General features: G+C 41.5%; 1 protein-coding gene across 1 annotated transcript in view; it reads left to right on the top strand.

Moving 5' to 3' along the window:
• The window catches only part of COL6A5 (collagen, type VI, alpha 5), a 138,550-nt gene that overhangs the window by 48,708 nt on the left and 75,368 nt on the right, over window positions 1-14,474 (top strand). Inside the window, exons 5-10 of the mRNA XM_012663259.1 lie at window positions 1,341-1,901; window positions 4,754-5,308; window positions 7,344-7,919; window positions 10,922-11,497; window positions 13,379-13,719; window positions 13,823-13,904. Of these exons, the coding sequence (XP_012518713.1) occupies window positions 1,341-1,901; window positions 4,754-5,308; window positions 7,344-7,919; window positions 10,922-11,497; window positions 13,379-13,719; window positions 13,823-13,904 (2,691 nt within the window). The remainder of the gene's footprint in view (window positions 1-1,340; window positions 1,902-4,753; window positions 5,309-7,343; window positions 7,920-10,921; window positions 11,498-13,378; window positions 13,720-13,822; window positions 13,905-14,474) is intronic.

Genomic DNA, 14,474 nt, shown 5'->3' on the forward strand with positions numbered 1-14,474 from the left:
TTTCATAGTTTAATTCTCAGGGTCACATTTATTTCTAGTATTTCTGATTTCCTGAGAAACAACTTCCCATAGCTGGAAGCAGTATCAGTAGTTATAAATTACCCAGAAGCTGTCAAGAAACAAAATAATCATGAAATGATGAAATTGTCTTGTATCTTAAGGATCAGTTCATGTACTCAATCAGATAATAGCATAAATAACCTAAATTTTTAGGTTCTCCTTTCTCCTACCCAGTTTTGACGAATGACTGCATGGGGTAGTATAGAGAAATCTAAAGTACTTTTTTCATAGATTCAGCTTAACAACGGAGGGAACATTGAAAGGTTTTTTATTGAAAAGAAATTTGTTAAACTCCTATGATGTGTCAGTAGAATTACCATTTGATCCAGCAATCCCATTACTGGGCATCTACCCAAAAGAACAAAAGAACATCTACCCTGTTGGGCAGAAGCAGAGAACTAGGCAAAGTCTTTGTCCTCACAGAGCTAACATTTTATGGTAAGAAACAGGCTGTGCTCATGAACAAATGAATAAGGTAATTTCAGAAAGTGCCATAAAGAAAACAAACAGGGTAATAGGGTAGATAATGACTAATGTGCTTTAGCCAGAGGATAAGAGAAGGCCTTTTTCAAGAACTGACTTGACACATCCATGATGAGAAGGAACCAACCACATGAATATCTGGGGGGTGGGGGGGAGGATATTCCAAGGAGAGAGGAGAGCAAGTGCAAAGGGTACATTCAAAGAAAAGAAATAAGCCCAGTGTGGTTGGAGCACAGTGGATGAGAGAAAGAATTGCTGGAAATAGAGTCAGAGAGAAAAGCAGGAGGCAAGATAAGGCCAATTTTTGATTTTTAAATTCCGAGTGCAATGATAGATTATTTAAGTAGAAGAATAGTATGATTTTAGCTTTAAATATATTGTTCTAGTTGTCTGGGGAATAGAGGTTATTGGGGAGGTAATCATAGAAAGTGATCAATTCCCCACGCCTTTTCTCAAGAAATTGTGAGGCATAAACTATTTGAGGCAGGTGTCAATACTAGAAAAACTTAGAGCCTGGAGGCTTGGGAACCTGGTCCCTACTCTTTAATTTACTGGCTGTATAATCTTAGACAAACCACTACACCTTGCTCTGTTTCAATTTCTTTACAAGTTTGTAAATTGTAAAGAAGAAAATTGGCATGAGCTTTGATGAAATGTGCAGGGTCTATGCAAACATGAAGAGTCCTCATTCTTTAGAACCTTCAACAGCCTCATGTTCCTCCACAAACCCTCTTGCAAAGTTCTCTCCAGATTCTCTATAATTAATAAAGAATGCACTTTCCATTTGTTTTTTGCAGGCTGTTTGGATACAAAGGAGGCTGATATCTATTTCCTCATTGATGGCTCAACTAGCATCCAGAAAAAACAGTTTGAGCAAATCAAGGAGTTTATGTTGTCAACGATAGGGATGTTTAGCATTGGCCCAGACAAAGTCCGAGTTGGAGTTGTGCAGTATTCAGATAAGAGGGAAGTGGAATTTAATATTGCTGACTATTCTAATGACATTGACTTAAGCAAGGCTGTTGCTAACATCAAGCAACTAGAAGGTGGCACTTATACTGGTCAAGCCCTGGATTTCATACTGCCAATAATAAAAAATGGAAGCAAAGATAGGACAAGTGAGGTTCCCTGCTACCTCATCGTGCTGACTGATGGAATGTCCATGGATGGAGTCCTGGAACCTGCTGAGAGACTAAGGGCTGAGCAAATCACCATCTATGCAGTTGGCATTGGGGAGGCTAATAAAGCACAACTGCAACAAATTGCTGGGAAAGAAGAAAGGGTTAACTTTGGGCAGAACTTTGATTCTTTAAAAAGCATAAAAAATGAAGTTGTTCACAGAATCTGTACTGAAAAAGGTAAGAAAAATGAAAAAGGCTTTATTCTTCACATTTCTTCAACTGCTTTAGGCAGATTAATGGCAGGCTGAGACAAGGCCTGATGTGACCAGTTGTCTGGATAACATTTTGCCAACTTCTTTTATCACCATAGAGGGATCCAGTCCCTCACCATGCACCAAATGCCAAGATTGGAGAATCCCTCTATAGACAGCTGCCCCAAGGCCATCTTGGGAATCATAGTAGGAAGGTTGCTAAGAATGTTGGGGCCTTGACAAAGCCCACTGCTGTGCAGTGAAAGAGGCTCTATTCCACTTGTGAGTCATATGTGTGTGTGTGCACACAGATGAGCACAGGGAAGTACAGTGTGTGTGTGCATGTTCACAGATGGGTGCAGTGAAAAGAAAATGGACTTTGGTTCTAGGTAGACTAGGGTTCAACTCACTTTTCTGCTTGAGCCTGAAACATCCTCATCTATAAAATGAGGATAATACCTACATCAGAGAATCCTTGTAGGTTGAGCATCATAAATGGTATTATTCTTATATTATAGAAATTTCCATATCTGGTTGTTTGTTATTTCTTTTATTGATAATAACCAAGTACTAATTCAGGATGGCGTGTGTTGATTGCCATTGTTAGCACATGAAAATGTTGCCTGTTGAGAAGTATATTCGCTTACTGATGAAGAAAGAGGATGCTGGAGTCAGAGTCAAGACTAAAAACCCCAGCTTTACTATAGATTAGCCGAGAACCCTGAATAAGTTACTGTCTATTTGCCTTTGTTTCCTCATTTGTAGCTTAGTGTGAAGCTTAGTGGTGATAATACACGTGGAGCACTTAGAGGAGTACTTGGCATATAGTAAGTGCTGTGTAAAAGTTAGCTATTGCAGACATTGGTTAATATGTTCACTGGTGAGGAAAGGAAGAGAATTCTCATTTATTTGAACTTACTAGAGTGAAAGTGTTTGAATTTTCCCTGAGCCACTAAAAAACAAAAACAAAAGTAAATAAGGAAATAAGTAGCATTAACAACAAGATCCTAAGTCATGATTTTGTTTATTTTTCTCCCTGTTGTGGACAGTAACAAAGTTGAGTCTTCAGGATATCTTAGAAAGAATGCCAGAGTCAAAGTTCCCCAAGGTGTCCTGGGATTGATGCCAAGAAAAGTAAAGGGGTTTTAGGAAGCATAAAGTAGATCGTATCTCAGGTCCTTTCAAGGGAGAAGGTCCTGGGCCCATCTGAGGAGGAGCAGTGTATCTCTTGCAGTTCAGGCAGTTGCAGTCAAAGTAGTCAGCCTGAACACTCGCATGCCTAGAGGAGGAGACAAGCTGTGGACAAGGAAATAAGTCATAAGATGGTGAACAGAGAGGCAGGAAAACTAAGGAGCCAAAGCTTGAGAGGCTAGAAAAACACTAACAAGTCTCAGAGCAGATGCAGATGGAGTGAGACACAGTGTACTGGTAGGCGGCAGGTTAAGCCGCTATTAAAAAAAAAAACAAACTATGCAATACAGAATATTATTTTTCTCCTACATAATAGTTTGGGGTGAACAGTCCAGGCCTAGTAAAGAGGCTGTTCCACATAGCTTCCACATTTAGGTCAAGATTGAAGATCCAGTTTTCAACACCTCCTGTCTGTGGAGAAGGAGAAAGGACCAGGGGAGCCCACCATACTCAGTTGTCTTAATGGTAAGACCTACAAGTGGCCAGAGCACTTCTGCTCACACCATTGACCAAAACTTAGTCACAGGGCCACACCTAGCTTCAAGGAAGGCTGGGAAATATCATCTTTAGCTGGGCAACCATCTGCTTAGCTAAAACTTTATTAACATAGAAGAAGGGTAAAGCAGATACTAGGGGGCAAGAAATAGTCTCTTTGGTGGATCAGGGGATTGGCCTTATACAGCACAAGTTATTAAATAATAATTAACATCTTTTCGTTTTTCTATATATGGCTGATGCTAAGTGTTTATTTTCAAGTAATATGAAGTAGACTTTGTAAGTGTTGAGAGAGAGAGACTGGTTAGAGGATGGTAGAGATTACAGATTAACACTGTTTTTTTTAATAGTTTATAGAAATGGGTCTTATATTTGTGTATATATGTACATACATGTCCATTTCCAATCAGTGGGCTATCTAAAAATGTTATGTATAAATAAAGGAACAGTCCATATTGAATGGCTGTGTGCTTACTGAAGCATTAAACACTAATAAGTGATAATAATAAGAAATAATAATCTCTAGTAAAAACTTTGTACTTCTTTTCCTTTTTTTTTTTTAAGAGATGGGGTCTCACTCTGTTTTCCAGGCTAAAGTGCAGTGTGATTATCACTCCAATTTATAATATTGATTTATAGTGTTTATGAAATCACTTAAAATCCCAGGAAATAATGCTATTTAAAGATTATTAGGAATTGTGTTTTTCAAGAATATACATAAAATCCTGAAATATTAGTCCTGAAAGTGTAGGAAATTGATTACTTTGGCTCTGATTCCATGTTTTTGATCACCACTGCATCCTTAACATGTGGGCTGATGCTCAGCATCATATACCTCAAGAATTATGCATAAATGAATTATGAATAAATGAATTATGAGTGATGCATGCATGAATGAATGAATACATACTTTGGAAGTTGCATTTCCTCTTTACAACTCCTTAGATAATCTTCAATGGATTTCTGATTCAGAATTCCTATCCACAGGCTTCTACTAAAGAAGCAAACTAAAATTTCAAACATAATAGAAGTTGCTTGAGTTAATTTTCAGTGTTTTCTCATTAATACATTTATTTCTGCCTTAATGTTTCTCCATATTCTAAGAACCATGCCAACCTGTTTTATTTCTGATCTTGTTTTTATAACGTGCAGGATGTGAAGACATGAAAGCTGATGTCATGTTTCTGGTGGACAGCTCTGGGAGTATAGGACATGAAAATTTTGAGAAAATGAAAACCTTCATGAAAAACCTGTTAACGAAGATTCAAATTGGTGCAGACAAAACCCAAATTGGTGTTGTTCAGTTCAGTGATGATACAAAGGAAGAGTTCCAGCTTAATAAATACTTTACACAGAAAGAAATTTCTGATGCAATAGATAGAATGTCTCTTATCGGTAGAAACACTTTGATGGGACATGCACTTACCTCTATAGCTCGATATTTCACTGACCCCATGGGGGCCCGTTCTGGAGTCAAAAAGTTTCTCATCCTCATCACAGATGGAGAAGCACAGGATGATGTGAGAAATCCTGCTAGAGTTCTTCGGGACAATGGTGTGACCATCTTCTCTGCGGGAGTATACGGTGCCAACAGACCTCAGCTGGAGGAGATCAGTGGGGATGGCACCCTAGTTTTTCACGTTGAGAACTTCGATGACCTAAAGACAATAGAAAGTAAACTCATCTTTGGCATATGTGCTCGCCATGGTAAGTGCCCCTGTAATCCTTCCGGACTCAAGGATGTGAGCTGTTGACTTTATAGTGAGGAACAGTGTGTTGCACTCTTGGTTTGGTCTCTACGTGAACTTTGGTGTTAAGTTTTGGTCTTACCTATGTTATATTAAAACATCCATGACCTCTAAGGATATTTCAGATAAACAATTTTGGCAGCTAGTTTGGCACAAAATAGTCTGGCTTTGGGACCTTCTTCAAATATATGCCAAAAAGACCTCAGAATTTTACCTTAAACTTCCAACTCTTTAATACCCACATACCTGGATTTTCCAGAGCTAATTTTGAAACCCAAATGACTTCCTAGAATTGTTTCTTGGCTACCTATAACCATTGTTAAGCAATAAATGATTAGAAATGCAAATTCATCTTCCTCTTAGTTTAATTAAATCTAGTACCTAAGCACCCCCTCTACCAAAAATCCCTTTATATTTTAAAGATACGGTGTATATTTTCATTACTTAACATTATTCTTTGCAACTTCCATCAACTAGGTATTTTACATTTGCCTGTTCGTGTATCTATCCCTTTGGAAAATTTTAATTTGTGACTTTTGTTATGATGGTATAGGGTCATCATCTTAACCTCACAAATTGTAGTGATTTTGAAATTGTATTGAGCAACCTTCAGTTTGAGCCTATCAATTTTAATGCCTTTTCAATGAGAACTTGCTATAAATCTACACATAGACTAAAAACACCTGTGCTTTTAAATCTATCATGTGCTGTTATCTGTGTTTGGGATGCAATGAAGAGAACAAAACAAAGCATTAGTAAGTTTGTTGTATGTTGTTCCCTGGCAGCATAAAGACCTCTGTTGGACTTTATTATTCAAAATTATGTGTGAAATTTTTAGAAAGTTAACAAATAAAATATCTCATAAACAGTTAAGTTTTAGGTGATAGCTCTAAGACTACTTTGTTAACAGTTAATTGGAGATTTTTCTTTTTCCATGAGTGACAATGATTTTAAAACTCCTGATAATGTTGAGAGGTATACTTAGAGACCATAACTTCAATTTTGAAATCTTGGTATTTCTTCATTTTGACAAATGCAATGTTTGTGGAGGACCCATCTACAGCATAAGGTGAAATTTCAGCTGACTCATACATTAGATCATCTTACAAGTATTTGTCAAGTCATGACTAGTCACCAAATTTCACTGGGCCATTGCCCCAGGTTTTTATAGATGTGGACTGGGCTCGTCCATAGTGTCTGAGACTTGAAAATCTGAAACTTCAGTGCTAGAAATAAGGATTGGAGATAAGATGGACAGGTGGAAAGTAGAGAAAGACAACCTTTGGAAGGCATGTGCCTAAGTTATTGAGAGAAGGAAAAGAACTGGGAGAGAGTGCACGCTTTGGAGACCCAGCCAGAGTGGTTGCTTGGCTTTTAATATGGAGAAGGGCTTGGGGCCAAGGAAGACATGATAGGAGCCTTAGCTGTCCCTCTGCTTGGGGCTATTCCTTTCTGAGTTCTAATTCAGGAGGTCAGGGGAAGGAGCAGAAATAACTGTGGAGATGCATGATACACAAGGGAAGGTTTTCCTTTCAGAAGGTCAAAAGAGAGCTGAAGCCAGAAGGAATAGGATAAAAACCCCAACTTTTATATAATGAGTTCCTGAGCTCCTTAAAACGGCAGGCTGGTTTGGCAAACATGAGTATGTCTCACCATTACGTTGGCATTGAACGAACTTCTGACATTGCCTTTTACTTGAAAACCTGTCGTAACGAGCTATAGCAAAGCAGAGTTGTGTGGTGTAAGGACCACCAATTGTGAAGTCACACAAGTAAGGGTACAAATGTCCTTGGAATCATGATGTAGGCAAGTTGCACTTCTCTGAGCCTCCGCTTTTTTTCTCTGTGAAATGGCAACAGCCACCTCTAAGAACTAAGTGAAATGCAGTGTCTGACACACAGTAGGCTGGTTGCAAATGTTAGTTTACTTTCCTTCTCAGCAGTCTGTAGGGTGCACTTCAGGAAGTTTGTGATTTTGCTTTTTTCTTCTTTCAGATTGTAAAAGGATTAAACTGTTGGACGTTGTGTTTGTGCTGGATCATTCAGGCAGCATAAATTCACAGCAGCGAGAACACATGATGAACCTAACTATCCATTTGGTGAAGAAAGCGGATGTTGGCAGGGACCGAGTTCAGTTTGGAGCTCTCAAATACGCTGAACATCCAGAAATTCTTTTCTACCTTAACACACACCCAAACAGTTCAGCAATCATTGAGAATCTGAGGAGGCGCAGGGACACCGGAGGGAGAACCTTCACCGCCAGGGCTCTCGAGCACGCAGGCACCCTGTTCAGAGAGGAACGCGGTAGTCGCATCAAACAAAACGTGAAGCAGATGCTGATCGTCATCACCGACGGGCAATCTGATGATCGAATGCTGCTCAATGACACAGCATCGAAGTTGAGAAACAAAGGCATCACTGTCTTTGCAGTGGGTATAGGAGAGGCCAACCAAGAGGAACTTGAGGCTATGGCAGGGAACAAAAACAATACTATCCATGTGGATAATTTCGACAAACTGAAAGATGTTTACATGCCTGTACAAGAAAGTATGTGTACCAATGCACAAGAGGGTAAGTTGTTACTTTTAAAGTTTCTATGGGGGGTGGCAATAAAAATTTAAACAAAAAATAAAGCATGTGTTGGCTTCTTGTTACCTTGGTGTCATGGGCTGAACGTTTCTCTGCTCAGGCTAGCAGTTTTCTCACCTCTGAAAGCAATGTGTTGATTAAGATCCCAAAGTTCCCTTCCCACCACGGCGTGAGTTGAAGAGATTATACAGCAAGGTTTCAGAAGCATTCCTTGCTGTCTTGCCACCCTGTTGCCTTTTTTTATTTTGGCAGAAAGCAACTCTTCTTAAGGTCACATTCGCCTTACCCCTTTAGTGGCTACTCATGCTGCTCCATTTGGTTAACGGTCTCAATGCAGCCACGTGGCATCAGTTTCAGGCCAAACTCAAGTGGATAGTTCCATGGTTTAAACAGATAGACTTTTGTCTTCAGAGATCCAGGGCCCTCTAAATGGGACTATAGGCATCCTGTAGGGCCATTGAAGGTTGAAGTGGTCGGATGTGCCTTTCTGGGTAAGGAGCACTAGTGCAGAGGACAGGATATGAGAGTCAAATGTGGGGTACTGGAGACTGGCTCACAGGAGCAGGGAGGGAAGGGGACTGAGCTGATTACGAGCCACCTTGGTGTGGGTAGGGGTGGAGACAGTGAGGGAAAGGTGAGATTTGCCACCTGGTCTCAAAAGCAGCAGAGTCTGACAAGCCATCTAGGGAGGGCTGCTGTGCCTCCTTGGGAGGTCTGAATCCTGTGGTTTGTATTGGCCCAGTCCTCCCAACCTGGCAAATGAGTCAGTCAGCTAACTCTCTCCCTTTGTTCTTTCCTTCTTCACTTCCTTCCTTCATCCCTCCATCGCTTTTTCTTTCCTCCTTTCTTCCTTCCTCTCTACCAATATAAGGCTCACTTTTGTAGCCAATATGAATCATGTTTCTAAGGCTAACATTAACCCACTCCCATCTCTGTATCTGGTCCAACCGCAAGCAAAAGCTTCCCTCCAGTCCTGTGTCAGATCAGAATTTGCTTTGCTGAATGAAACCATGCCTGACCACCATAGCATTACCTTACTTAAGTCAGGAAGAAATTCAACTTCTTGGTTTCAGATATTACATGATTTCATCTGTATCCAAGAAAAATTATGATTTTTCCCAAGGCAGTAGGACCATCTCAGTTCTTCTGCCTGTTCTGCCCTGTCCTTTTACTCCCACCCTGAGGCCTGGGCTCCCCTCCCTCTGTCCTGCTTTCTGCCAGTCCACCCAGCGCTAGTGATCTTTCTCCCGCACACTCAACTGTGTCACTCCTCTGCTTACAGTGTTTCGGAGGCCTCCCTCTCCCTTACCTTGGGGGCAATTTCCAAACTCCTGAGCTCCATCTAGCCCCTGCCCACCTCCCCAACCTCACCCATTGCCCTTCCCCTGTTCACAATCCACCCTGTCACTCTGAAATTCCCTCATGTCTGTGTGCGTACCCTCCTGGCTGCCACTTCACCTGCCCACATCTTATCTGCCAAGTTTCAGCCTTTGTTTGCTAGTTTCCTGGCCTGACCCCTGTCCCCATGTCACCATTGTGTCCCCAATTCTTGTACCTTCTATTTCTACTGGTGGGAGCACTTAACACATATTTACTGTCTTCTTATCTGTATCTGTCACGTGACTATGAGCTCCTCAGGCATGCTTGGTCTCTTGTTTATTGTCGGGTGCCACCAAATCTACTACATCACTAAGACCACAGTCTTTTCCTAGGAATATCGAGGCTGCTTTATTCTCATTTCCCTAGCCTACATTTTGGTGGCGGGTGCTGACTTGGAGTTTGGGATGCAAGGTGTTTATCTACACCTGTGAAATAAAGGGGAAAGTGAGATGGGCAGAAGTCAAACAATGGCACGTACTCAACAAAGCTCCAGATCCAGCAGAGAGCTCTGGGGCAAGTATTGCCCATGGCAGCTGTGCAGCGTCAGACTACGATGGCTGGGACACAGTGAGAAGTCCTTCCCACTTCGTCCCTGGATGTGGACTGCCCTTTGGCAAGGCTTCTCTCTGTAGTGAGACAGACCCTGAAGGAGCTGACAGCTGGACACTGTCTACTGATCATACTCCCACAGCTGGGAAGTAAGTCCTTCCTTGAAGGTCCATCTAGGCAGCCCATTCCTGAGTCTACCACACTACCCTTATAAGGAATTGTGTGACAGTGGGACACCTGCTGTCTCAATTACCTTTAGTAGTCACCTTAGTGTTGCCACTACCACAGCCACTGAGTTTGATTGGAACTGAGTGTAGAAAGTCATCCCTTGGTCTTTGGACATTCCACATCAGACTCAAGGAGGTGACCCTGTGCCCTGTTTACTAGCCACTAGCTCTTGTGCCAGGAAGTTTAATATTTGGGTTATGATATTACAGCAGAAAAATGTGCTGGATTTAAGGGTAAAAAGGGTCTAGAGGTCCAGATACCAGCTCGACTCCATGGTAATTGTGTGCTCGTAGGCAAGTCACTTAATGTCTGAATTCTATTTCTATATTTATAAAATTAGAATAAGTCCTCATAAGATGGTTGTGAATATTATCTGTTACTGTATGCTGAAAGCATTTTTAAATGATATTTCTCAATATGAATGTGAAGTGGTTGCATTAATAGTAGTAGGAGTACTAATTATAGTACAGTAGTACTATTACCTTGATTTGGGTGAATGTTCCAGTCTGAGTATGTTGAAGGGTCTTTTAGCCTTTGTAATTACTTTTTAATGAGTACGCTAAATCTATTCAACCTTCCTACTTTCCTCTCTGATTATCTTTCAGTGTCTTCTCAAATGGATCATGTAAATAATTAAAACTTGAAAAAACTCTATTATCTTTCCCCTTCTTGCGATTTTTCCTTCCTTTTGAGGGTCAATCAGTGATTTTCTCTTTTGTTACCATATCTCAATTTGCTCCTAATGTAAAGCAATTGAAGTATTTGAATAAAGGAAAAATTTAGAATGATTCATGAAGAAAATAATTTATTCTTTTTCCCTTTTGCAGTCTGTAACCTTCAGGAAGCCGATGTGATTTTCCTTTGTGATGGCTCTGACATGGTATCTAATTCAGAGTTTGTTACCATGACAACTTTCTTGTCAGACTTAATCCATCATTTTGACATTCAGTCTCAAAGAATGAAAATTGGTATGGCTCAATTTGGAAGCCGCTACCAAAAAATTATTGAGTTGAAAAGCTTTCTGACTGAAACCCAGTGGAAGACTCAAATCCAAACTGTCTCCAAGAGCAGTGGGTTTCCACGAATCGACTTGGCCCTCAGAAACGTGATCAATATGTTTAATCCATCTGCTGGTGGGAGAAGAAACGCTGGTGTCCCTCAAACCTTGGTTGTTATCACATCAAGTGACCCCTACTATAATGTGGCAGATGCAGTAAAATCCCTGAAAGACCTTGGAATTTGTGTCCTGGTTTTGGGCGTAGGAGATGTTCATAAGGAACAGCTTCTGCCGATAACAGGCAATTCTGCAAAAATAATCACTTTTCAGGAATTTAATAAATTAGAGAATGTGGATGTGAAAAAAAGAATGGTCCGTGAAATCTGCCAGAGCTGCGGGAAAACCAGTAAGTGCTCTTTGTTTTGTTTTATTCAGTTGTAACTTCTCATTTTTCCATTTCCCAAGGGTGTCTTATGGGCTAGCTCTAGCAGAACATATTTTTATTTAGAATAGTGTGCAGCGAAGAGAGACTTCTCTGCTTCCAGGGAGTTTGAATCAGTTGGCCTCCCTCAAAGAAAGCGTGCAGGGACTAGAAGGGCCCCAGGGCTTTGTCCTCTGGTCAGCCCTGTCCCCTCACTGCAAGCCAGTGTTTATTCTCTCACCACCTGAATTTCAATCTCCTGTTTCTACTCTCTCCTCTTTTGGAATTCCTAGTACAATGCCCTGCATCCAGTAGGAAGTAAGTAAAATAAATATTTGCTGATTGGAAGTTTTTTGTTTTTTTTTTTTATTTCAGCATATTATGGGGTACAGATGTTTAGGTTACGTGTGCTGCCCTTGGTTCCCCTCCCCCCAAGTCCGTGTTTCAAATGTGTCCATCCTTCGGGTAGTGCGCGTTGCACTCCTTGTGTATACAAATACCCGTCCCCTCCTCCCTCCTCCCCCCTCCTATTTTAGCTTTGTTAGATCATCTTCTAAAGGACTCAGCATGTATGGGTGTGTGTATAGTGTATGTTTTCTTCTTTTAATAATGACTTTGATATAATCATAGCATAGTAAACATTTGAATTGTTCTGAGAGATTATTTAATCCAGAGGTCACAAAGGCACATGGCTGCAAAGGCCAGGTAGGGAATGGAGGTGGGTCAAGTGGGTGGAGTGTGAGGAAAATGAACTGGGGAACAGTGACCCATCTCACAGGGATGTCACTGTTCAGCTCCAGCTGAGGGTAGCCACGGGCGACTCAGGTTCTTTAAATTTGGGGCTGAGAGTTGGGAAGACAGCATGTTAGGAAACAGCAGTGAATGAAAACATTTTGTGGCATTTGTGCAACATGCAGAAATTCCTCCGAGGGCTTGTGTTTCTAGAGTTGTTATGATTGAAACCACTTCTTTGACAAAAATATGTTAGTCTTTCCAAGCTTTCCAGATCTTGTTCTATTTGGGATGCTCAAACAGAGGCAGATTACAGTGGTAGAAAGAGCCGTGGGCCTAGAGTCGGAGAGCCAGAGTTCTAACTCTAGTTCAGCAGCAACAACTTCCATAATTCACTGTCTTCCCATCTGTAAAACGAGCACTGGACAGGATCAGAGTAACCAACTAGCACCTTGAAGTTTGTCTGTCTTCCCAGTGTTGACAACTTGCTAAATTAGTTCATAGCATTTACAAACTGGAGACTTTACATTAAAAATGTAGATGCCAGGTTCTTCTTTGAAAAACCAGAAGATCTGAGAACACAGGGCACCATTTCCCACATAGCTACTCTCAGCTGGGGCTGGACAGTGAACGGCCGCAGAGACGGGTCATTGTCCTCCAGTTCAGTTTCTGCACATCCTGCCCATTTCACTCATCGACATTATCCACCTAGCCTCTGCAGCCATTTGTGTTTGTGACCTCTGAAAATTAAATAATCTCCAAGGACAGTTCAAATCTTTGATTTGTTGTGATTATACGAATCAAAATATGTCACCATTAAAAGAAAAGCAATGTACACACACGTGTACGTGTGCACGCACACACACGAACACACACACAGTCACTGAAAATGAGACTAAGCTATGGTTTGAACTTCAAATAGCTATGGGAACATAATATTTGGAGAGGAATAGCAAAAACCTCTGTATTATTAACATATATGGGTAGAGTAGCCAATATCTTCCTTCTTGAATATGTTTTGGGTACTAGAGACCCTCCAGCTCTGGACCATGACAGCTCTCCTTTTCCCTGCCTTGTCTGCCCTTCCTTACTCCTGTCTACTCATAATCCTGACTTGTTTCCCTTGGTCTCCAGATTGCTTTATGGACGTAGTGGTTGGGTTCGACATTTCTACTCACCTGCGGGGGCAGCCTTTGTTCCAGGGCCACCCCCGGCTGGAATCCTACCTCCCAGGCATCTTAGAGGACATCACTTCCATCAGGGGGGTAAGCTGTGGGGCAGGTGCAGAGACACAGGTGAGCTTGGCCTTTAAGGTGAACAATGACCAAGATTTCCCTGCCAAGTTCCAAATCTACCAGAAAGCAATATTTGACAGCTTGCTACAAGTCAAAGTCAGCGGGCCAACTCATCTGAATGTACAGTTCTTGCAGTCTCTGTGGGACACATTTGAGGATAAATCTGCATCCCGGGGACAGGTATCCAAATCTCATTCTATATCCCATCTCCTTGTGTTCCTTTCGCCCCAGTTATATATTTAACATTCATGTCAACCCATTCTCTACTTTCCCCTTTCTTTAGGTGCTGCTTATCTTTTCAGATGGTTTCCAGAGTGAAAGCAGCATAATGCTTGAAAATAAATCCAACAGGCTCAGAGAAGCAGGTACTGAGTTGAAAATTTAAACAATGAAGTAAAGGATATGCTGAACAAGTCTCCCCCTTTACTCAGGTGCTCTAGATCTTGGGATCTGTCTGGACACTTGTAGCGGATGCTGTTGGTGTCCCACCTAAACCCCTTGACCAGTGCCCACACCCCTCCTCCAAATGCTGCAAATGCTGCAAATGCTGCAAATGCTATGGCCAAGTGCTTGTACTTGTGACCTTCTACAGATGTGTGCCCTTGAGTGACCTGAACCACATGCCTGGGCATGCTTGGAATGGGGGTGGGCTATGCAGTGTCCCACCTCAGCGGCGAGGGGGGACTATCGATGACGCAGAGATGCAAAAGCCTGCACTCTTGCCTCAAGTGAGCCAACTCAGGTGCAGTTTACACTCCAGAGTCCCTCTGAATCAGGACAAGGATAATACTTGCTGAGCTATATTCCTGCTCACAACTTCACATTCCCTTTCCTGCTTCTTTCTTTCTCTCTCTCTCTCTCACACACACAACAAAGCACATACAAATCCTCTCTCAGATTCCACTTCTAGGGAACCTGACCTAAGACACCTTCTG

This window comes from Propithecus coquereli, unplaced genomic scaffold, assembly GCF_000956105.1.
Source record: "Propithecus coquereli isolate 6110/MARCELLA unplaced genomic scaffold, Pcoq_1.0 Scaffold12, whole genome shotgun sequence".
In the NCBI taxonomy this organism is placed as follows: Eukaryota; Metazoa; Chordata; class Mammalia; order Primates; family Indriidae; genus Propithecus; species Propithecus coquereli.